Source organism: Gouania willdenowi, chromosome 21 (genome assembly GCF_900634775.1).
Source record: "Gouania willdenowi chromosome 21, fGouWil2.1, whole genome shotgun sequence".
Classification (NCBI taxonomy): domain Eukaryota; kingdom Metazoa; phylum Chordata; class Actinopteri; order Blenniiformes; family Gobiesocidae; genus Gouania; species Gouania willdenowi.
The window spans coordinates 26,167,413-26,192,010 of record NC_041064.1 but is presented as its reverse complement, the minus strand read 5'-3'; the positions used below and the strand labels follow the sequence as shown (position 1 = coordinate 26,192,010).

General features: G+C 39.4%; 1 protein-coding gene across 2 annotated transcripts; it reads left to right on the top strand.

Moving 5' to 3' along the window:
* The first annotated feature begins 162 nt into the window (after positions 1-162).
* Positions 163-24,554, top strand: cpap (centrosome assembly and centriole elongation protein). 2 transcript variants are annotated; one of them, XM_028436204.1, is made up of 19 exons: positions 163-267; positions 706-1,097; positions 2,612-2,738; positions 2,847-3,035; positions 3,176-3,320; positions 4,139-4,244; positions 4,878-5,585; positions 12,224-13,028; positions 14,766-14,898; positions 15,299-15,464; positions 15,551-15,682; positions 17,543-17,677; positions 17,824-17,923; positions 18,582-18,727; positions 19,948-20,034; positions 20,534-20,674; positions 20,930-21,014; positions 21,827-21,947; positions 24,284-24,554. In XM_028436204.1, the coding sequence occupies exons 2-19, from the start codon at positions 735-737 to the stop codon at positions 24,474-24,476; spliced, it is 3,882 nt and encodes a 1,293-aa protein (XP_028292005.1). In that variant the 5' UTR covers positions 163-267; positions 706-734; the 3' UTR covers positions 24,477-24,554. The 2 variants fall into 2 exon arrangements, 1 of the variants encoding a protein (XP_028292005.1); XR_003672653.1 differs by lacking the exons at positions 20,930-21,014; positions 21,827-21,947; positions 24,284-24,554 and having other exon boundaries at positions 19,952-20,034; positions 20,534-20,596.
* The last annotated feature ends 44 nt before the right edge of the window (positions 24,555-24,598 follow it).

Below are 24,598 nucleotides of genomic sequence, written 5' to 3'. Positions count from 1 at the left end.
TTTTTTATGGACAATCTGTGGATATCGACTTTAAAAACCAAGAAACTAAAATACTCCAACCAGCCAAATGGGCTGGGAAATTCCTTTTTGGAAACAAAAAATTTAGGAAAACGAAACAGCTGCTCGCGGGAACAAGCGTAGAACTGCATTACCCATGGTGCAACGGGAACTATGTTACTCTCGCGGGCTTTGTAGTGGTATGGCGGCAGTCTTCAAAACATCAGTCTGTTTTCTCTCCAACAAAGTCGATGTTCTCCAGTCTTACAGGTAAATTGAACCTGCTTTGACATATTATGATTAATGAGGAGAAGTTACGGTCGTAATTAAATCTTAGTAGCCGAAATAAAACTTGTTTTACTTCCAGTTACAGGAAGTGCCCAGAAATGTTTATTTAAATGCAACCAGATGGGAAACCTTTCCGAAAACGGTGTATTGATGTTAATTTAGTGGTTTTCATTATGAATATAATTTAGATTATTGTGTATCTATTGGTTTAACGTTGTCCAGGATATGATTATACTGTTGTCACTGACTAAGCAAACATTTAGACACACCATTATTCCTTGGTTTAAACAACACGCCAGCTAATGTTGCTCTGGCACTATGTTTAGTCAGCTTTGGCTCTGATCCGTGGGACCGTGTTTATACGTTGTGTGATTAACACTTAACCTTTCACTATATTCTGCTGTTCAAATCCCGGATTAGCCAGCACTGCCTGACACATCGCGGTGGACATGTCATCCCCAGCCGGCCTTCACTCCACCCAGGCGGACCTGGTTGCTCGTTGGATGCCCAGCAGCTCCAGGGCCGGGGTGATCCTCAACCTCTCCCCGGATCTGATTAGTAGTTTGAGGCAGATCACTGCTGTGGGATCTTCGCCCATGGGGCCAGACGACTCCTTCGCCTCAGATTTTGCCCAGTTGCCTGGCTCAGTAGACAGCAGCTGCTTCAGTGTGGGTGGAGGAGAGAGGACTGGGACTGACAGGGCAGTAAACAACCTCAACTCTGCACCAACACATCCTGATGGAGAGTGCGTCACTTTGGATGAAATGGCAAGCAAAGCACAGGATCTACCTCTGATAATGAAGCTAGAACAGGTAAGGGGTTTGTTATAGCCAAACATTACAAGTCAGTATATATATATAATTTTTTTAAATCTCGGAGTGCATTTTAACTAAAATAAAAGAAACGATTCAGGTGGTCATTCACCCCTATTGTCAACAAATTATCTAATGCACACACATTAACCACACACGCATGTTTGTATTTGTATAAGTATTTTATGTTGCTTTCTTTTGCTTGAATGTTCCCTCTTCTTTCTTGATATTAATTGTTGCTGGATGACACATTTACCCCATTTAATACATTCTTATCTTATCTTAAAAGTTAAAAAAACAGCCAAATCAACCTAAAGACAGCATGCACTGATGGCATTGTAATATTTTCAATTAAGTTCAAAGTTTAAAATCAAATTTAAAAGAAGGTAATTTCACAGTTCCAGGCAAAAAGCTGATTTGTTATTTTAACTGAAAGCAATACTTTTTTTTTGTTAACTTAACACAATTAAGGCAACTTTGCTTTTCACTCAAATGCATTAAAATAATCAGTGAGTCAGATTAAAGTTACATCTTCTTTTACTTGTTCCTGTAAATGCAACTCCACTTAAGTGCTGGTTTTCCTTTTATAAATCAATATGTTGTGTACCGTAAGAAATAGTCTTTCTTAGAGCTCATGTGATCCGGAAAACATCGAAACCAAATAAAACTGAAATTATACTGATGTGTTCATGACTAATGTAAAGTTAAACATATACATTGTAGGTTATTACCTGTTGCTTCTCAGGACATGCCTCAGTGGTATTTATATCACTCTTTTCCTTAAGACCCTGGACCTTCATCCCCACAGTCCTTTGCTTTCAGTGAGATCTTTAGTGACTTGTCTTTAGGTTGATTACTGCGTAGATTACTTGTTGTATCTTCAAAACTGTGGCTCCTGTGAGGTGTTCTCAATCTGAAGAAGTCAGTATCTATCTAAAGTTGTCAATGTGAAATGAATGTAGACAGGATTATGAGTGATCAAGGACTATAGTTGCACAGGGAGCCTAAAGGCTTACCAGGGTTGTTTTGAAAGCTCAAGCACTTTCCAGCAAGTGAATTAGTTGTTGTCTTTTTTGCTTCCTTACAGTAATGTACAATAATTCAGTGAAACAAAGTATTGCCTAATTTTTTTCTTCTGGAATTTGATTCTTGCAAATTGGCACTGCTTCTTCATGTTTGCTGAAGTCATTCAACGACTAAACACTTATTTAAACAAACATACATGGATGTTGAATTGATGTATTGTCACAGTTATTCATCTTTCCAATAACTTCAGGTTAGTTTCATCCTTCATCCAGATTACATTATTTTTTGTTTTGACTTGTATTGTATCCATTTTGTCCATTTTATTCTTATGTACGCTGTCTGTGTCCATTGTTCCTGTCTTGTGGATCTTCTCTTCCCTCTTTTCAGTCTTTTGTTGTACATTTAGCATTTTCCAAACCAAAGAACACTAAACCCTCTGAATGAGGGAGTGGATGGCGATGTGACATTTTAATTTTGTGTTTGTGTAGTTGAGGAAGTGGCAGAAGCACATGCAGGAGCAGCTGAAAGCCAATCAGCTGGAAGAGCTGCTTCGTCTTCAGGAGGAGCAGCAAAGGCTGCTGGGAATTATGAACGAGTCCCAGCACTGCAAAAAAGGTCCAAGATGAATACACTTAGATCATTTACTTTACAAAATATGTAAATAAGATAAGTTTGTAGGAGATGCCAAAGTGACGTGTGTTGTGGTTGTAATGCGTCCCACAGGGCAAGCAAAGAGCACAGCGATGTCTGAAGCCAAGTTAGCAGACGATAGCCTCCGTGGATGCTTTATATACAGTGAAATCTCACACAGTCCCAGAGAAAATAACAATGGTGTCCAACCTGGATCTTCCATTGGCCTCCAACAGGAAGAACACGTCTCACCAGCAGGAAGACAGAGGCATCTTTCTGAAGGTGTTAAACAGAATAGGATCACAGTTGCATTTACTGTTCATTCTTAATTTCCGTTCATATTACATGTTTCAGTCCATGTCCACTGTGACCTTTCCTGCATTTTAAACTTGATTTGGTAATAATATTTTTTTTCTCTGCAGGGTCCAGGAGCCCCAGGCGAGATGATGTAGAACAAATTGATGACACTAACTGTCATTCTGAGCTGGATGACACATTGATACAGTGTAATGCTGTCTCCATAAGTGAAGACAATAGAAGAAAAGTAGGAGAAACTCCCCATGACAGGTACATATTCTATTTATACTAATCAGCCAAAACAAAATGCAACTATGGGGAGGTGAAGTGAGATGCACTGGGAATATTTTCATTGTTGTATCTTTTTAATGGTGGATTATACTGTATTATACAGCAAGTTAATACTTTCTTGGTAAAGTTTACACGTCAGAAGCAGGGTTGGGGTCAATTACATTTTTCAGTTATGTTTTCAATTACCCATCTTCAATTACAATTCAATTACGATTACAATGACCAGCATTTTTTCCAATTACAATTAACATACAATTATTTTTTTAATCCTTAGGAAGTCAATTGCAATAACCTTCTCAATTGCTAAAGTTCAATTACAAGTATCACAATTACTGAGCCTGAAATAAATTAACCTAATTTGAAATATATTGAAATAAACCTAATAAAAGTTCATCTTTACCGTTTGCTTCCTGTTAGCATCTCTTATGATAACGGCTATTAAATCACTTGTATAATACACTAAAAACAAATATCTAACATGTAATTGCTTTCATATTTGTTGGTTACCTTCTTATGCTTCCTAATCAATGAAATTATAGGTTTTGATATTTTTTTGTTGATTTTTTTTTTTTTTTTTAAAAATACATTTTTAATTTCCAAATGCAATTATTATTACGCCATAATTATAATTAATTATCAATGAAGCGATTACAGTAATAAAATAACCCCAACCCTGTTCAGAAGCATTCTCTTTGATGATGACGTGATAGGGAGACAACTCTGTCAATATATTTTCAAAACGACAGCTTTGTTGGATGTTTTCAAATTACAGTTTAATTTATGCGTCTTCTTCACAGACCAATAAGACCAGGTATCGGGGGTCAGATGCAAACGTTTGAGGAGTTGTTGGAGGAGCAGCTGAGACTGGAGGAGCAGCGGCTGCCAGCAGGCCAGCATCAGAAGGTCAGTGGACAGATGTGGAACCAGCATAATGCCTGCGCTCAATGGGACGCTTGTAAAACTAAAGGTGCAGAACTGGACCCACTCTGATTTTCCATCTTTAATCATTGGATATTCCTTCTTTCTTTCTTAACATTGATTTCCATTTGATTACTTCCTTAAACTTGTTTTTGTTAGTGATCTTTTCTCATTATTATTATTTTGGGATTTGTTTACTTAAAAGTTGCTCCATTAATGTAGAGATAAATGCTAAACACAGGCGTCCTACCAAATCCACATGAAATGTGGAATATTGAGTTAATGGATGCCGCAAACCCTTTCAGCTTGTTCTACGCCCAGTAAAGTAAGAACACCAATGGTTTTCTAAAACCTGTTGGTGACAAAAGAGGTTTTTGACCATTGGGTTAGAAATGCATTGAAAGTGTCTTCACACAACATAAAATCTATAGTTGATTCTTTTATATACTGACAAGATTTGTATAAGAGAAGATTCCAGCATTGTATAAAAGCCATATAGTGCATTTGTTTTGTAGTGCTAACAAATCCTTATTTTAGACTCACTCACTGTTTTAGGGGAGACATATGAAGCAAGGTCTTGTTTACACATCTGAATGCGGTTTGTTTTGACCTTCACAGAGCAGAACTGGAGCTGTTCAAGCCCCTCCTAAGAGAACCTTCTTGAAACGAGGAGAAGGACTTTCGCGATTTGCTAACAATCGAAAATCTCTGCCACAAAAAACATACAAAGACCATAAACCACAAAACCAAGCCCAGCTGATCTCTCGCAGCAAATCAGAGCCTGCATCTTTCCTCAGAGTGAGCACAAGTGTCCCTCAACCTCCTATCCAACGTAAAACTGCCATCCTCAACAAGGAAAACCAAGTCAAAAGACTCTGTTTAACGTCCAAGGATGTGAGAATAGAGAGTAAACCAGAAAGGACTGAAGTTTTGTGTAATCATCAAGAGCAAAACCCCGAAGGATCCAAATCTGTTAACGCTGGCTCACAGAGCAAACAACACAAGCCGCCATGGCAAGAAAAGGAGCAGAGCAACAGGATTAGAGAACTGTCCAATCAGGACCTTCATTTAAACCTGCCAGAACAACAGATGTGCAGGTCAGGAGCTCCCGCCGTAGAGAAAGACTGTGAACCTAAAGGTGCATTAGCAGCAGATAGAGTGGATTCTGAAGCTCCCCAGGATTCCTTTGCGCTTTCGTTGAAGGAGAAGCTACAGCACTGGGAGAGCGACCAGCAGGTGGAGAGCATAGAGCTGGGAGAGTTTGAGCTGCTGGAACAAGCTGCAGAGGAGCTGTCCTTCTCATCCAACTCCTCCTTTGTCATGAAGGTACTTCACTCCCAAGTGTCTGTAAAAATCATCTGTCAACAAAAGCAGTGTAAACATGTTTTTTTTGCCTTACCTGTGTAATCCACACTATGGTCCCAAGTCTCCGCCTCTAATGAGTGCATTTAAGTTCAGTTTACTTTAACCAAACCATTGGGTAAATATGTCTTTCCTTTGGGAAAAAGCAGCATCCTGCTCAATGCACACCTAATAACACATCTTATTCTTTACCAAGGTGCACAAGAACCACAATCTGCAACCATTGATGTTCCAACATTTTATTCATTTGAGTTTTACCAAAACAGTCTTTGACCCAGCATGAAGATGGGATTTGGCACAAGTACATAGGGTCTGATATAATATGGGGACGGCCTTTGCAGCTATAAAAGCTTCACTCATCTGGGTTAGGCTTTCTAAAAGTTTCACTGTATGGGGATGTTTAAAGGTATAGAGGAGGATTTTCCCGAAGTTAAGAAAAGAAACGCCCTCTTCACTTTTTGAAAAAATGCACATGCGCACCACCCTAACTGCTCCCAAATGGAACGAGTGCGAGAAAGCGTGCACGAGCCCAGTTTTCCTCGTGCACAGCTCTGTTTACAAGTTGGTCTCGGCATCGCTCATACTTAATTACTTACCCAGTGAGGACGGCGAGCTTCAATTAATGGCTGAGGCTCCAGGGAAGTAAGTGTGTCTGTCTGTCTGTTTGTCTGTCTGTGCCATTGACAGGGGAGAGAGAGGGTTGATCACTTCTTCTCCGGCCGTATCATAGACAATGCCACTTTCACGGTTTAAATGATCAACTTATGGAGTTACTAAAGGATGAGTTCACACATAGTGTAGACTTATTCAAGAAGTTAATTGCTTTAATTTTGCTCCGGTAAATTCAAGAGGTCCTGGCTGCAGACCTCCGCTGCAGTTGTCTCATTGTAGCAGGTGGGAGGGGCTGCTGCCTCGGCTCTACAAACAGTGACGGCCGGGGGAGTTGTCGCTTGAAGTCGCTTAAAAAGTTTGCTTTTTCAACTTTAAGCAATTAGGTTGCGCTTGACTTGTTGCTCAAATCACGCAAGTCACGTTGATTGAGGGGAGATAACTTGAGGTTGCGTCATTTATATTGATTTGAATGTAATCTAGTCGCTTAAGTCACTCCATTCACGTTCGGTGTGAATGCACCTTTAGTGCACATGCGCAGCAAGCAAAAACTAGCTGGGGATGAGCACGTACGATGGCCTTACGTCACCTAACATCCTCCACAATACCTTTAAGAAACTCTTCCAGTAGCTCATTGATGAAGCCAGGCACGATAAGCCTACAGTCTCTAATGCATCAGAAAGAAAAGGATGTTGTTGTGGTCATGATTCTTAAATGTAATGTTCAACTGTTAGATTTTTAAGATATAGGAATATGTTTGGTTGTATTTCCTTCCTAATCAAGTCATTGGGCCAAAGGAAGTATTTAATTGTTCTGCAGCACTCTGCTCTTTAAACCAGGGGTCACCAATCTTCCTGAAACTGTGAACTACTTCATAGGTACTGAATAGTCCAAAGGACTACCAGTTAGAAAAGCACTTCTTAAATACCAAATGTTCACAGTTTCACTTTAGACAGTAAGATAATAAGGAAGGCTAGCCATATACCAAATTTACAATACTTAAAAACATTTGTCACAATGTTTCAGTGAAAATGAACATTTAAAGATGGTAATTTAATGCTAAAACTTCATGTGCAACAGTATTTAACTTTACTAAGTACTAACCACATCTTGCATATGTATTTATCTTTGTGAGTTTGAAACCTGGAAAATAAATCAGATTTTATATGGAGCTCATTGGTGACGAGAGCTCCTGAGGGCCCCTCACATGGTTGATGAGGGCTACAGGTTGCAGGCGGGCACCATGTTACCTAGATAAAGTCTGAAACGCTTTCTTTAAAAAGACTAAAAACTTTGTCACAAAAATACATAAATGAAAGTCAAAACAACCATTATAGATTACATTAGGTCAACAATGCAGCTCCATTTTGCTGAACATTAGGGTTATGGTTTGATCAATTCCATCCATGAAGTTGTATTTTTGAAAAGATAAAGATATTGTATAGGCCCAATTAATCAATAAATGTAAAATAATTTGCTTGGAAAAAAGATGTAAAAGGTGGAAATTGCCCATCTGAAGTTCATTTTGAGTTCGACTGTAACCAATCATTTTGGTGAAATTGTCGGAAACGTTTGGTGCATTGCATTGTGGGATGTTGAGTCCCGTAGACGATGCACAGAAGTTTTTTTTACTTCATTCTTAAAGTGATTTTTTTTTTTTAACCCTAAAAACTCTGCCAATGTGACTTCCAGACAATTTTTTTGCTGTTTTCACAGTTAGGGTTAGGGTAGATGTTTATTTTTGGGTTTTTAAAGATCCAAATCCGGCCAAAGTTGAGTCTCGCGGAGTGAGGTGAAATACCATGAACAAACAAAAAATTGAGGTAAAGTAAATCACTGTACTCCTCGTCTGCCAAAGAAACACAACAAATTACAGTAAGAAAGAAGTAAAATCACTTCTATGCATCCATTAACGGGACTGCAATGCGCAAACTATTCCGAAAAGGTCAATAAGAGTGTTTTCTCGGTAAAGATGAAAAACTTTCCAGTGGGAATTTTATCCTTCAATATTTTTTATTGAAGCAAATGTTCTTTGATTTATTGATCTTTATTTGATACAAATAATCATTTCCAGCAACTTTACAATGGCTTAGGTCATTTTCACAAGTAGAAAAACAACATTCTAGGAAAGGAAACAGACAAATAATTTAACGCTAAGTTTTTATTTATTAATTAATTTTTTTTACACTTTTTACCACAATTTTCAACTAATGTCCCCTCCAAAAGTATCGGAACCGCAAGTTCAATTCCTTTATGTTTGTTGTATAGTGAAGACATTTGAGTTGCAGATTAAAATATGAATATGAGACCAAAGCTTTTATTTTATGGTATTTACATCTAGATGTGTTAAAAACTCAGGACAGGGCACCTTTAGTTTGAACTCACCCACTTTTAAGTGAGCAAAAGTATTGGAACAGACATTATTAAATGAACTTAAAGTGAAACTTCACAAGCCATGACATTACCTCCACCATGCGTCACAGATGAGCTTATGTGTTTTGGATCATAGGCAGATTATTTCTTTCTCCGTACTTTAGCCTTTCCATCACTTTGGTAGAGGTTAATCTTGGTCTCATCAGTCCATAAAACTTTGTTCCAAAACTTTTGTGGCTCATCTCTGTACTTCCTTGCAAAATCCAATCTGGTCCTCTGATTCTTTTTGCTGATGAGTGGTTTGCATCTTGTGGTTTGGCCTCTACATTTCTTCTCTCAAAGTCTTCTTCGAACAGTGGATTGTGATAGCTTCACCCCTGCCCTGTGGAGGTCGGCAGTGATGTCACTGACTGTTGTCTTTGGGTGTTTCTTCACAGCTCTCACAATGTTTCTGTCATCAACTGCTGTTGATATGCTTGGCCAACCTGTTCTATGTCTGTTGCTCTGAGCTCACCGTGCATAGTGACGGAGTGCATGTGGGGCGCCGAGCGGAGAGCGTACACGCGCAGCTCATACACGATTCCACACCAAATAGGAAGACCTCATCAGAATCAGCATTGAGGCGCCAGAACTGGACTATGATGCCAGGCCAGATGTTCAGCTGTGGTTCTCCCAGGGCAGGGGTCTGCAACCTGCAGCTCTGGGGCCTAATGTGGCCCTTTGACTCTTTTGCATTGGCTCCTTATAGTTTTGAAAAAACTATTAAAATAAATACTTATTTTTTTACAGAGACTATTAATGACTAAGGACAAAAAAAAATCAAGATATAACAATTTGTTAACCTAAAATAAATCCTATTCACCTCCTGCAACATCTACAGACCATCAACTTTCCTGCACCTGTGGCTAACCTTAAGTTTTAAATCCCTGGTAAGATAATTAAACCAACAAAAATACTATTCTGGAAAAAATAGAAATTTTAATTGTGTGGGGACAGATTCATTTTACCACCAATATGCTGGTTAAATATGCAAGAAATTAGTAATTAGCATGTGTTGACCACATGATCATGTGTTATCAAATTTAAGTTACTTTTTGTAGCCTTCCAAATAAAAAAAACTTCTTTATGTAACATTGTGTTCATGTAAACTGAGATGCATAAGAACTTGAAGATGCAAGATACGTTATTTTAAACAGTTTTGATGATCAATAAAAATCAAGTCAAATTAAATCAAACATTATTCTATATATTTTTACCAGTATATAATGTAATACACTGTAATGTCTTCATTGAGAAGGTATTTTTTGGCTCCAGGAGGACTTTAATCCAGGTGAGACGAGGAAAAAAAGTCCTTTGTAGAGTAAAGGTTGCAGACCCCTGACCAGGGGAAGAGGGTTAGGAGACCCCACTATAAGACCTGGACCCTCTCAATTTAATTCCATGGGGTGAAACAATGCAGATGTTAAGTTGGTACTGTTAAGTTAATTCAGGTACAGCCAGTTAAGTAAATTATTCATCAGCATGCATGGCTTGGAAAAAAAAAAGGGTGTGACCAAATTCTGGGCTGGTGCGACCAACTGAGAAAGTTAGTTGCGCCAGTGCCACCACTGGAAAAGTTAGTGCAGAGCCCTGAATCTAAAAGGCAACACCTGAGAAACTAGAAACACCCATCAGTCACATGTTCCAATACATTTGCTCACTTGAAAAGTGGGTGGGTTCAAACAAAAGGTGGTCCACCCTGAGTTGTTTAACACATCTAGATGTCAATACCATGAAATAAAAGCTGGAATTCTGAACTTTGGTCTCATATTCACATTTTGATTGGAAACCCAAATGTTTTCAGGATGCAACAAAAAAAAAGGAATTGAATGACCTTGCGGTTCCGATACTTTTGGAGGGGACTGTAGTTCAAAACTGTGGTAAAAAGTGTAAAAAAAAATTAATAAATAAATAAAAACTTAGGGCTAAATTATTTAGAAAAAACTTGTTTGTCACAAGGTCTATTTTTAAAAGATTTCCTGAATGTAGATTTTAAACAATTTGTCCATTCAAGTCCATATCTTGTGTTAAAAATGTCTTTCCCCCATTTGTTTGTATTTGCTTTGTCACTAGGTGATGATAATATTTCTGCACGAAATGCACAAGCTGGTGACCAATACTTTGCTAAAATATTAACTATTATTAATTATTATAACCTAGTATTTTCAGTAGGGATTCATGCTATTTGCAGATGATGATGTTCTGTTGGCTTCATCAAATCAGGACCTTCAGCGTGCACTGGGGCGGTTTGCAGCCGAGTGTGAAGTGGCCGGGATGAGGATCAGCACCTCCAAATCTGAGGCCATGGTTCTCCACCGGAAAAAGGTGGCTTCCCCTCTCTGGGTCGGTGGAGAGTCCTTACCTCAAGTGGAGGAGTTCAAGTATCTCGGGGTCTTGTTCACGAGTGAGGGTAGGATGGAGCGTGAGATCGATAGACGGATCGGTGCGGCGTCAGCAGTGATGCGGTCGCTGTATCGGACTGTTGTGGTGAAGAGGGAGCTGAGTCGGGGGGCAAAGCTCTCAATTTACTGATCGATCTACGTTCCTACCCTCACCTATGGTCATGAGATTTGGGTAATGACCGAAAGGACAAGATCGCGGATACAGGCGGCCGAAATGAGTTTCCTTCGCAGACTGGCTGGGCGCACCCTTTGTGATAGGGTGAGAAACTCAGTCACTCGGGAGGAGCTCGGAGTAGAGCCGCTGCTCCTTCACGTTGAAAGGAGCCAGCTGAGGTGGCTCGGGCATTTGTTTTGGATGCCTCCTGGTCGCCTCCCTCGGGAGGTGTTTCAGGCATGTCCTATTGGGAAGAGGCCTCGTGGTAGGCCCAGGACACGCTGGAGGGACTATGTCTCTGAGCTGGCCTGGTGTCGCCTCGGGGTCCCCCCAGAACAGCTGGAGGAGGTGTGCGTGAATCGGGAGGTCTGGGCATCTCTGCTGAGACTGCTGCCTCTGTGACCCGGCCCCAGATAAAAGCGGAAAAAAATGGATGGATGGATTCATGTAGCTTTTTCTAAAATTATCTTTTTCTTTTCACATTGCTCAGTTGTGTGAGTGATGGGCCCCTGAATTTAACAGCTGCTCCTGAATTGTATTTTTTTTTTTAACTTTGTCTGCATATGGTGTTGGAGGTCAACACTACAAGAAGTGCAATTTTTTTAAGACAGCAATGCATGTTTTGTTATTGTAATTAAATAAATTAATTTATTTTATTGCCTAATTGTGACCATCACCAGCCCTCCCCAAGGAAGGGTAAGAAACACTTTATTATAGGGAGAATATAAAAAGAGAGGGCAGTGTTACACCTAAGTGAGGGGTAAGGGAAGAGGGACTCAGGGTATGAAAATAGAAGGGGTGGTGAAGAGTCGACTGTTTTAAGGTGAGAGTGAAATGTGATATTTTATAACAGTGAAAATTTTTGTTGACCTGTTTGCTTTTAATTTTGTTAGAATTGCGGAAGTGTATCAGAATTTTCCTTCAGAAACTGGTGGTTGTGTGATGCCTTTGTTCAATGATTGTCTGAATCTATATTTTGTTTATTTTTAATAATATCTTATATTATGTATTTGTTCTTTCTGCAGGTCCTGCAGATGGACCGGCAGCGGCAGGGAGTGAATGGGCTTCACCTGCGACGGCTCTCCTCCACCCCCATTAAGTCTCCACCCAGATGTGCATTGAAAAGAAGCTGCAGTGAGGGGAGTGGTGTTGGTTTGGCTCATAAAAGCATCTCTGTGAACGCACAGGAGTGTGAAGCACAGATCAGAGGGGATGCATTGAGCATTGTGGACAAGCAGAGACATACTGAGGAGAAAGAAAACAATGAAGTCATTGTTTCCGATGCCTCGTCCTGCAGCGGCTCTGAGTTTGGAGATGCTGAAGTTGCAGAAACAGGAGCCCTTTCCTTCCCTGCACAATCAATCCCTCCATATGACAAACACTCGTACGAAGATGAGGACAGCTCAAGGGATTCAACATCAACATCAAACGTAGGTGACGAGGACCAAAGGGACTTCACTCTCAGCCACACAGACGACTCCACTCTGATAGAAGACCCAGACTCCCAGCAGAGAAGGGTTGTGTTTGATGACGACGATACGTGGAACGACATGGAGGAGGAAACCACTATCAGCACAGCCAATGACATCACAGAGGCTGTTTCTAACAGGACGTCACCACAGGAGAAGACTCTGGTGAGGAAGGTAGCGGTGAGCAGCAAAGTTGTGAAGCCTCTGAAGGATGCCAACACTCAGGAGGAAAAAGCTATTCCTGGATCTCAGCTCATGATCCGCTTGTTCCCCTCCTTAAAGCCAAAAGCCCAGAATGCACCTCTGTCTCCTCCACCAGCTGCTGCTGCTGCTGAGGATAAAGCACTAGTGGAGGAGACAGGTGAGACCAACAATCAATACTAGTGTTTAGTGTCTGTTTCACAGAAGTGAGCTTTCATCTTCCTGTAAATCACGACCAAACCAAGAGTGAAAAATTCTTCTGTTTTTTTTTTTACTCATGTCTCATTTTCTGACTTTTTAAATGTAGTTTTAATGCCTGTAAAGCAATTTTTTTCGTCTGAACACATTAATTAGGTCATAAATGTATTCCATTCAACCATTTATAATCATCATAGCTGCGTTGCGTACATGGAGCCAGCATTAGCATAAACCTGACCCTGCTGCTGAAGCACACCAAACTTCTGCGGCCACCAGGGGGGGCAATTTAACTCCTAGCTGAAAACAAACAACACATTTGGACTCGGGAATAAAACGCGTCCACTGGTACCACCTATTCCATGAAATGAGCACCTTTTTTGCACCGCAATTTTGTTTCTACTGGGCGCAGTTCTGACTCTACCCCGGAGGGATGCACACATTCGGACTCGGGTGGAGCAGAGCTAGCACCTCGTTTGGCTTGATCTGAGCACTTTTGGAAAACCAATGGGAGAAGCAGTATCAACGCTGGAGGCGCTTTCACACTGCTCTCTCCCACACAGTACTTCCTGCGCGTGGGCGTGGTTCCGGTGCCTCAAACTGACACGCCCCCAGTGTTTCAGAGCAGAGAGAAGTGGATGTCTTCCATGATTTTGAGACCTAATTTTATATACTATTTTTTTTTTCATCTTTCAAATTTGGCTCAGTGGTCAATGACACATGTTTCTGTGTCGTGACAAACTCATGACACAAATAGTAAGTAGTAAGTAATGTTTATTTATAGAGCACCTTTCACAGGCAGAGGTCACAAAGTGCTTTACATATCACCCATTCACACTCGCATTCACACACCAATGGGACAGAGCTGCCATGCAAGGCGCGAGTCGATCACTGGGAGCAACTTGGGGTTCAGTGTCTTGCCTAAGGACACTTCAACACATAGACAGGGATCGAACTCTCAAGCTCTCGATCCAATGAAGTTTTCCTGTTAATTTTGTTTGGCGAATCTTTTCGAAAACAGAGATGAGGGTTGGGGTCAATTGCATTTCAATTACAATTATGCCTTCAATTGTCCATGTTCAATTCCAGCTTAATTATGATTAAGGTGACTGGCATTTTTCCCAATTACAATTATAAATACAAGATATTTTCCCCTGAAAGTTAATTACCATTGCGTTCTCAATTACTAAAGTTTATTTACAATTAATCACAATTACTGAGCCTTAAATAATGACAATTATTTATTTAATGTCGATGCCAATTACAATTACAAAATCAATTACAACAGCAATAAATTTTTTTATTATAATTATGCCATAATTGTACTTAATCATCAATTACATGATTACAATTATAATTGACCCAAATCCTGGTATGATACTTACATGCTGTCTTTTTTTGAACTTTCAGAAATAATATAAAGTAATGTTTAATCATTTATTAATTGTTTTGATTAAACACTTTCAGCTCCTCTGGGTGAAAATAAGAATATTCTAATAAAGCTCCTGCATGTTTGGAGAGAACATGCAAACTGTGCACAAATAAGAATTTTGATGCAAACCTCAGGTCTTCTGTGTGCGAGAATTGCTTTCCATTGCTCACTGATAAAAGACAATATTTATGTGTTTTTTTTGTTGTTTTTAGACAGGCTAGGATTTACACAACGTATTAAATACCTTTTGTGTAATTTTGGATGTTTCAGGCAGAGATATCCACTCGGTGCAGCTACGGCAGAGACTGGCTGAGCTGGAGATTGAGATTGAAAGATTTAAGAAGGAGAACGCCGCACTCGCCAAACTCAGACAAGAAAGCGAGATAAAACAAGAAAATCTGAGGTGATTTTGTTACTTGTGGACTTAAAAGGAGTAAAAAATTTAACATAAAAATCTGCTCCAATTTGATACAGTCAATGTAAATTTATGGTTATCACAAATATTTTGTATAATAAGTGAATTGCATTTTGTGTAATATGTACCATAATTTGAAACGTTAACTAATGCAGCATCAATGCAATGTCCCATGTTTGCAGTGAACACTGAATGTACACCGTTTTAGTCAGGTGGTCTTTTTTCAATTGCTGCAGATGCAAAGCAAATAATTACCATTTGCTACATTTTAAGTGCAAAAATGTTTGCAAACAGTTTTGTCCTGAGTTCTTTTTGTGTGTCATAAATTATTTGTTTTCTCTCTAAGATTTATTTCCGCTTCATTGTTGTCGTTTCTTCATTTTTGTAGAAAGGAGCGTTTGGAGTTTGAGCAGATGAAAGCAGAGGAGTCGGCTAAATTTGAGGAATACAAAAAGGAGGAGAACAGGAAGTTGCAGAAGGAGCGGAAGCTGTTTGAGAAGCACGCGGCAGCTTCACGAGCCATTCCTGACAAGAAGGAGCGAGAGGAAATCCAGGTTTGGAAACTGCAAGATTATCCATAGTTAGCTCTCCGTTAGCAGACCTTTAGTGCATGGGTTCATGGGTATTTTCTTTGCTTCAGGTGTTGAAGCAGCAACTCAGCTCTCTGCAGGAGGAGCTGAGGAGGAGGGAGAGCCGCTGGTCGTTGACAAACAGCCGCCTACGGCAGCAGATGGATTCATGCAATCAGGAGAACTCTGCTCTACGAGATGAGGTGTCACCAGTCTTACACCTAGCACTAAAAAGTTAATCCCCTTTATTAAAATTACAATATTGCCTGTATCGGTATATATTTTGAATAGCTTATTTTGTTTTAAAATACTTGTTCTGCTTTCACTACTTCTCAGAACAGCATTAAAAGTTTAGATGGATTTGTCATGGCAAATTTGCGGTTGACCTCATTTGGAGACATGATTTATTGCTCTGGTTGAATGATGGAGTCCAGGCGAGGCATTGATGATTTTATAAAAAAGGTTTATTATAAAATTAAATAAAAAAGGAGTAAAAAAAGAAGCTTCCATCCTGAAAGAATGAAAGGCAAAAGGCTCGTGGCAGAGCAAAAAGGCAAGACCCACTCTAACTAACAGTTTCACAGCTTAAGCTTTTATACAGATAACAGAAAAAGTTCCACCCTGAGGTGAGGAGAAGGAGGGAGTCAGATGCCCAACAGTGGAAACATTTGAGGATGATGAAGACGTGTATAATATGAGGAAGGTTGGGCGCCACTCTTATCTATCCTTGATAGTGTGTGCGTTCGTGTGTATATCTGCATGTGAGTTTGAGTTTTGGCCTTCAGCAGAGACTCTGTGTTGCATTGAGTACAATATGATCTGTACTGTTTAATCTAACATGATTCAGCTGTTCAAAAGTGCGAAGAGTAATGGAGTCATCATGTATTAAAACATGACAAATTGTACACATGAACATACATTTGACGATATGAATATAAAAATTGCCATAACAGATTTCTGAGTTTGTCCTTGACCTAGACCTTCTCCTAAACAAGCCACACTACAGAACTCACTCACACGTGATGGAGCCGGAGCCGATTCTCAATGGGGTCGCCATATTGGACAATTCAAAATGGTGGCCACCCAAAACTGCAATTTTGCAACTATGGTGCTTAAAGAGGAACTAAACCCCTCTTTCTGCTTCCACTAAGGGGGAAATTAAAAAAAATGTCTTGATTGTGGGCGTTATTCCTGACGCCGTAAGACACGCCCACTCAGCAAGCCGGTCAGTGCTGGCAATTATGACAGACTGCTGCCTGCTCAACTACTACACACAATACACAGCACATACAGCCCCACAGATGTGATATCATTCACAAACAGTCCATGCTCTAACCTGAAAGACATGCACACAGTAGCAAGAAGTACTTGCACATTTGCGAACATGCAGAGACAGATGGGGATATTCACACAGTGTGTCTGCACATACACACATAGCTTGATGAACCCTCTGATTCGACCAGAATCGGCTCTTTATAGAAGCAAAAACATCACCGCAGGAATGCATGGTGCATGGAGTTCCTCATTACGGCTGTTAATCAATGCTCACTGATGGCTGTGATTGGAGGAAACCCTCCTCCCTCCTCTCAGCTTTTATAGGAGGGGCGGGGCCAACAGTGACAGTTGGGGACGCACGATAATACAAATAATCAGTCTCAGCCAATAACAAAATTAAATTGAAATAGCCAGCATTCAACCCTTAGTGGCCAGTTATTCTGATATTTTACAACTAAATACGCAAAATTAAAATACTTTTGCTAAAATGTTAAAAGTTGGACTAGGATCAATCAACAGCACTACTTAATGCTCAATTACATATGTATTTAGCAGAAAAAAGTGGGTTTAGGGTTTAATAACTTTTTAAAGAGTTAACCAAAGTGTCCACATGTCATAGAACTGATGAAGGAATTCAGATAAATAATAAAGATAAGGATGATAACAATAAAGCACAAAGTTGTCCCTTGTCAAAGATTATAACTGTATTTCTGTGTATTAAAAGAATGGCATTTTTTGGTGTAAATGTAACCTCGGAGTCATTCTGTCTTTTTTGCGCCATTTTCAAGATTCGAATGCTAGAAAAGCTTCGCCTCAGTACTTGGAAGAAAAATTCGTTGACAGCAGGGGACACGGAAACCAAAGAAGCCTCTGGAACCTTGGAGACCAGTGTGCCATCTGTGACCAAAGGAGTTACGTTTGCTGTAAGCCAGTTTGGTTATAATGTCGCATTATTTACAGTGAGAAATAAATCGATTTGATGCAACATGTAACCGTTGTGATTACTCCACAATGCAGGAGGTTGGATGATACACTTCAGTGTTTAATATGTAAATCTCTTTGCTTTTAGAGTCCTCTTGACTCCAGAAGAAGCAGCAGCAGCCCGACTGAAAAGAACGTAGTTGCTGTGAACAGAAAAAGTTCTAAGGATGCTGGTCAGCCTGCTGCAGGTACACTCACATTTCATGATATCAAGCCATCATCGTTTTGAGCCAATTTACTCCTTTTAAATGAAAAAGTTGATAGACCCCACCCCCAAATACTTGTTTCGCAGGGTTGTCTAAGTTGGTATTTGTAGTTTTTGCAATGATCCACTTTTGGTCCCTGACTCACCAGTTGCAAAGCTTTTGTCTTTAGCAAATGTTCCTTTGATGTCAAAGCCAAATCTACATACTCAAGGCATGGTGGTGGCTACATCACACTGCAAGGTTACTTTCCTGCATGGGTTTAAATAATGCTTGTAAAGTTACAGAAACTGAGGAGATCATTTTGACCCTGTCAGCAAAGAAACAAAAAACTGTGACGATTTGTTTTCCAACAATCAAAAACTATACACCTGAACTTCACAGTTTGATTTTGATTTAAAACCAGGCTTCAGTTGATAAACAGTTTGTGAGTAGGAGTTAAAAAGAAAGGTACTTAATCACACACAGTCCATATCATAAGTGATTTTGTTTATTCTGCACATTTCCTCCTAATTACACTGTTAGCTAAATGTTGCAACAATTTGGTATTAATTATGTATAAGATGCCATTTTATTTTGAAATGCACTTTTTCTTATTACTCACTGCTTTTCATTGCATTCATTATATATTTGTGATACTTAGCAGGGATAAAGAGCAGCTTGAGGAAACCAGTTTTGCTGGGATCTTCCTCCTCATTTCCCACTAAAAGAACTGAGGAGAAGTCTGTGACGCTCGGGAAAAGCAATGAAAAGCAGCCTCAGCAGAAAGCAGCACACAGCAGCTCGCCTGTAAGTTTTTATGTATGTGCTCAATCTAATCTGAACTAACAGCGTTTTGAAAGCACCTAGATTTAGGGTTTGACTGCTTAGTAACATAAAGCACAGCTGTAAGGTCACACATCTAAATAGGAAAACATTTACACTGTTTCAATCATTTCCACCACATGATAAAAACATGTAAGTTCTGTTACTTTGAGTGTTTAAACTGACTGTAGGAGAGCCTTTGATTGTGTACTCTCTCCACTGCTGCACCATTGATGAGGAGTGGTGTGTGGCTGGGCTAGCGCCTCCTGAAGTCAACGATGATCTCCTTGGTTTTGTCGATGTTCAGAACCAGGTTGCTGGTACTGCACCAGTCAACCAGATGTTTCACCTCCTCTTTGTAGTCCATGTTGTTGTTGTCACGGATGAGTCCCACTACTGTTGTGTCATCCGCAAACTTCACAATGTGGTTGGTAGTGGACCTGGCGCAGCAGTCATGAATCATCAGTGTGAATCGCAGTGGACTCAGGACGCAGGCCTGAGGGGAGCCAGTGCTTGGAGAGATGACACTGGAGGTGTCATTGCCCACCCGCACAGACTGGGGTCTGCCTGTGAGGAAGTCAAGCAGCCAGTTACATGGGGGGGGGTGCTGAATCCAAGGGGAGCCAGTTTGCTCACGAGATGCTGCGGGATGATTGTATTAAACGCCGAGCTGAAGTCCAGAAACAACATCTGCACATGTGTCTTTCTCATCCAGATGTTGTAAGCTCAGGTGGAGGGCAGAGGAGATGGCGTCCTCTGTGGAGCTTTAAGCAAACTGGTTTGAGTCAAATGTGGGGGGAAGTCTGTAGACAATGTGGTCCTTTACCAGCCTCTCAAAGCACTTCATCATAATGGGGTTTAGTGCTATGGGTCGGTAATCATTGAGGGAGGAGTTTGTCGATTCTGTTAGGCACTGGTATAATTGTAGCGGTCTTTAAACATGATGATACCACAGCCTGGGTCAGTGACGTGTTGAAGATGTCAGTAAGAACCCCCGCCAGCTGTTCAGCACATTCCTTAAGCACCCGTCCCGGTATGTCGTCAGGTCCCGCTGGTGACATATAATACTGTATATCATTTAGAATTTGTGCAGTTTGCAGATAATATGATTGATATATACACATAAATGTTTTGACTAAATACTTGTGAAATCTCTGTTCCTCACAGCTTGTTTAGACACTAATTTACATTTTTTTGGGTCGTAGAAAGTTTCTCAACTGAAAGAGTCTGAGTTGATTGAGACCTCGGAGCCAGAATCAGCCAAAGAGACGATCACACACCCTGATGGAAAGGTGAGAAATCTATTACTGTACATGCTTAGTTACAAGTTCTCATTAGAAAAAATACATTTTGATGAAAGGTAAAGTTATGTGAATGCTTCATAAAAAACAAACAAAAATGGAGCTGTTTTAATTTGAGCTGAAACTAGATACAGCAGCAGCAAGAAATTTTGTTTCATGTGAAACCAAAATGTCTGAATGTTAATGCTAGAGAGGGAAATCATCAGTTTATTAAATACAATTGCGAAATCTGACCATTTGGAGCCCCAGGTCAAACAACATAGTGTGCACAGCCATTTAGTAAATAACTCATTTTTTGACAAACTTTGGAACCGATTCAGCAGGTTTTATCCACTGCTGAATCAAAATAAACTAAATCTGAAATGCTATTTAAAGATGGTTTGTTTGCTCAGTTCAGACGTCTCTTTGTGAAGTCTGTCCAACGAGAACATGCAAACTCAGCACAGGAAGACTTGAATTGTAGCTGATGAGCAAGCTCTGGTTCCTTCAGGTGGAGAAGGTTCTGGTTAACGGTGATCGTCTCATCGTCTTCCCAAACGGGACGAGGAAAGAGGTTTCAGCAGACGGTCAGTCGCTCAAAGTCACCTTCTTCAACGGAGACACCAAACAAGTGACTGGAGACCAGAGGGTGGTGAGACAAACCGTTGGATGTTATGCATTTAATTCAAGGAGAAACCTGACCTTCCAGGTTGAAGATAGAATAGTATAATCTAATGCTAAAACAGTTTTTTAACCATTTTTTTCTGTATGGTGACCTTCGGTACCTTGAAAGGTGCCTTTAAATAAAATGTATTATTATTATTATTATTATGATAACAGATCCAGAAAGTAGAAACAAGCCTTTACATTTGTGTGACATTTGATGGCTCTTCCTCTCACTGCTCAGATTTATTTCTATGCTGAAGCTCAGACGACACACATCACCTACCCTGATGGCATGGAGGTCCTTCACTTCCCTAACAACCAGACAGGTGAGCAGCAAAAACCACCACCGACTCTCTAAACCAGTATTTTTCAAATGGGGTACGCAATGCCACTACAGGGGGCACTTGAGACAGAGCGAGTGGAAAATTAACAAATGAAAGCATTAAAATTGATAATCATAATATTGATGATGGAAAAAACTATAGGAAGAAATCTATTGAGGAGCCACTAAACACCATTTTATTCCACTTTTAAATTTGATTCTTTAAAATCTGTTAACACTCATTCATTCTATTACTGTAGTTTTTTTTTATTATATATTATTCTACAGCAAAATGTTGTGATCAAACGAAGGGGGTACTTTAATAATAATAGAAATGGGGTACTTGAGCCAAAAAAGTTTGAGAACTGCTTTAAAGAAACATAGATGTTGGCTAACAGGGGCAGGGGGAGCATTGTACCCCCAAGTGGTCAAAAGTTTTCATTACAGTTTTCCCAAATTCATTGAAAAAAAAAATGTATAAAATAGTTTTCAGCTGCTTTGATTCAACATTAAACGACATGTCGACACAATTTTTTTACTAAAATAGTACCAATGATGTTACTAATCATTTTTGCATTATTGTATATGTTACATTGTGGTTGGCACGAGTCTCGAGACGGTCTATATATATAATTCTATTTTTGCGTTTGCCCCCCCCCTCAATAATATCAAACTCAGTAAATGATGTTTGAACCATTGATCTATGAGGCATAAACTATGATTTTATCTAATAAAGGTGTGTAGCAGCTTATAGCTCTGTTCCATTGTCAAGTAAAAATGAGATTTGTAACAGTAGCCTGTTCATTCCTGCTCCAGAAAAACACTTTCCAGACGGCAGAAAGGAAATCACCTTTCCAGATCAGACGGTGAAGAACTTGTTCCCTGATGGCAGAGAAGAGAGCGTTCTGACTGATGGGACCATTATACAGGTCAACCCGTAAGTCAAAGCTGAAGAAAGACTGTCACAGGTTTCCTGTTTTGATTATTGACTCCAATAATGATTAATATTAATCCATTCACCCATCCAACACCACCTTAATGATCATTGCTAGAAAAGGAAATGTTTCTTCTTAAACTCAACTATGTTTGTACATAACATTTCACAATACGATTATATTTCCCTCGTAACTCTAACCCATTATGCACAAACATTTACTGAACAGTACTTTCAAAGGATCAAATGATGGTTTTATTTTTGTTTAAACACTGAATTACTCAAACAATTCAGTGTTAAACAGCAGTTCTAATACACCAACCCTTAAATTAAACCTAAAGGGAACATATTTTCTCTATCAAAATACTGCCCTCTAGTGTTAGGAGTGTGATAGGACGGTAAATAGAGTTGAGAATCATTTGGTGTAAAAATCTTTTTTTTTAAATTGTGATCTCAAGCACAACGACTGCTTTACTAGATTTTACAGAAGATGAATCTTTGTCCTTCATCACTGCTTTGTTTTAATTAAGGAGTGACTTCAAAATATACAAAGATTCATTTTAAAGTTGACACGTTTTTAACATGTCTCAGCATACATCGTTACTATAAATGTAGCTTTAAGCGAATGATGACATTGTTTTAATGATAAACCAGCTATCAGTGTCTTTAGATTAGAATGTCTGTCAGTCTGATGATGGCACAGTAACTATATATTATATATATGGGACATATTTTCATTTGTAGCAGCTTCCAAAATGTCTTATGATCAAACTTCTCTGAAATACCATGAACCACTTCCTGCTGTGACCCGTTTACTGAGAAAGTTTAGTTGGTTCTCCAAATCAGGTTTTTTAAGGTGTAAATATCGGACCTTTTTAGATGCAGTTTGTTTTTGAGTTTAAACCAAACTAAACACCACAACTATAGTGATTGTTATATCAGATAATATAAATAATATCAGACATTCATTTATAGGAGGGGAAAAAACCCTAAAATAAACATAATAATCCAACGTCACACCAAATTGATGAATTTGTCAAAAACAAAATGTTCACTCTAATAACGGCAAACCTTCAACAAAATGAGGTTAGCCATTTTAAAGTTCTGAAAGGATAAAAACAATGTCTTTCAGGTGGTAATGCGAGAAATGAAAATATTTTTGGTTCAAGACGTATTTATAACTGGATGTAGGCAGCAGGTTTTATACAAAAGCTACAAAAATGTAATTATCAACTTTTTTATCATCTGATTAGCCAGTAAACACAAAAGAAAGCTTTGTTTTTTTTTAAAAAAAAATAGCAAATTATCAACACTAAAAGTTAGAGATGTGAGTTAATGGAACTCAATAAACCAAATGCTTCAAATAATAAGTACAGAATGTTTTCTCTTTTGACCCAATAAAAATAGGTTCGCGATCCACGAGTGGGGAACCTGTAGACAAATGTTATTCAGAGTAAAGAAGGAAATATTGCTAACACAGGCAAGCAAATACTAATGCTTACTGTACAATTACAGACCCAGTGTAACTTCACTGCTGTTCTGTAAATTAACTCACTAAAAGCCTTTCACAGTGCAGCATAAACACAAACACTTAATAGTAACTCAACCCCAAACCCACTTTTTTTGTGCTGAATACATGTATTTGGGTATTAAGTAGTGCTGTTGATGGATCCTGGTCCCACTCTTCACATTTTAGTAAAAGTATTTCAATTTTGCATATTTAGTTGTAAAATGTCCGATATACTGGCCACTAAGGGTTAAATAAGGAAGTCCACTGTGTTCTGTTTGACTCTGTGCTTCTATAAAGTCTAATTAGAGGATTCATCATGCTGTGTGTGTATTCCCATCTGTCTTTGTGTGAGGTGGTGGGAAAACAGGGCTGAGTGGTGTTTGTGCCCGTGGTTGTAGTGACAAACTTGATCTTATGAACTCGCTGTACGTGGAGACACGTCATTGTATGTATTACTGTCTCTCTGCGCACAGCATGGGCGTGTCTTCCTGCTACAGCAGTGACGCCAATATTCAAGGCATTTTTTTAAATTTCCCTCCTAGTGGCAGGTCAGCAGAAAGTAGGGTTTCAGTTACTCTTTAACATAAGGTGGTCCACAATAATAGTGTTCCTGTTAGCCTGCCTTCCAATGAAAGGGTGAGTTTGTAGAAACCAACCAGAATAACCACATTTTAACAGTTGAAGAGGCTCACAAGCATCAACTCACTCCAATACCCAAAAAATGTTTTTGTTTTTTTTGCAATGCTTTGCTCTACTGTCAAACATTTCCTATGAGGTTTGTCATTTTGACAGTCTAGATATTTGATAGTGTTGTAAATGTTTCCGTCAGGGATGGAACCAAAGAAATCCATTTCAACACGGGGCAGAAGGAGCTTCACACAGCAGAGTTTAAGCAGCGTCAGTATCCAGACGGTACAGTGAAGACTGTGTACGCTGATGGCAGGCAGGAGACCCGTTACCCTACAGGACGACTCAGGATCAAAGACAAAGATGGAAACGTACTCGTTGACAACATGCCATAGAGACATTGACTCTCTTAGTTACTGATGTTTTAAAGATAAAGAATATTTCACCAGTGTGACATGTTGATATTAATCATTATCCAGATTTTTTAATTTTATTTAATCATTTTGTACTGTAAAAG

Bases quoted from the DNA above. Each gene is read 5' to 3' on its own strand.
- cpap (XM_028436204.1), top strand. From the start codon at position 735: ATGTCATCCCCAGCCGGCCTTCACTCCACCCAGGCGGACCTGGTTGCT. The intron at 2,739-2,846 runs GTCCAAGATGAA...TGCGTCCCACAG, and splicing joins GTCCCAGCACTGCAAAAAAG to GGCAAGCAAAGAGCACAGCG. The intron at 20,035-20,533 runs GTGAGAAATCTA...TGGTTCCTTCAG, and splicing joins TCACACACCCTGATGGAAAG to GTGGAGAAGGTTCTGGTTAA.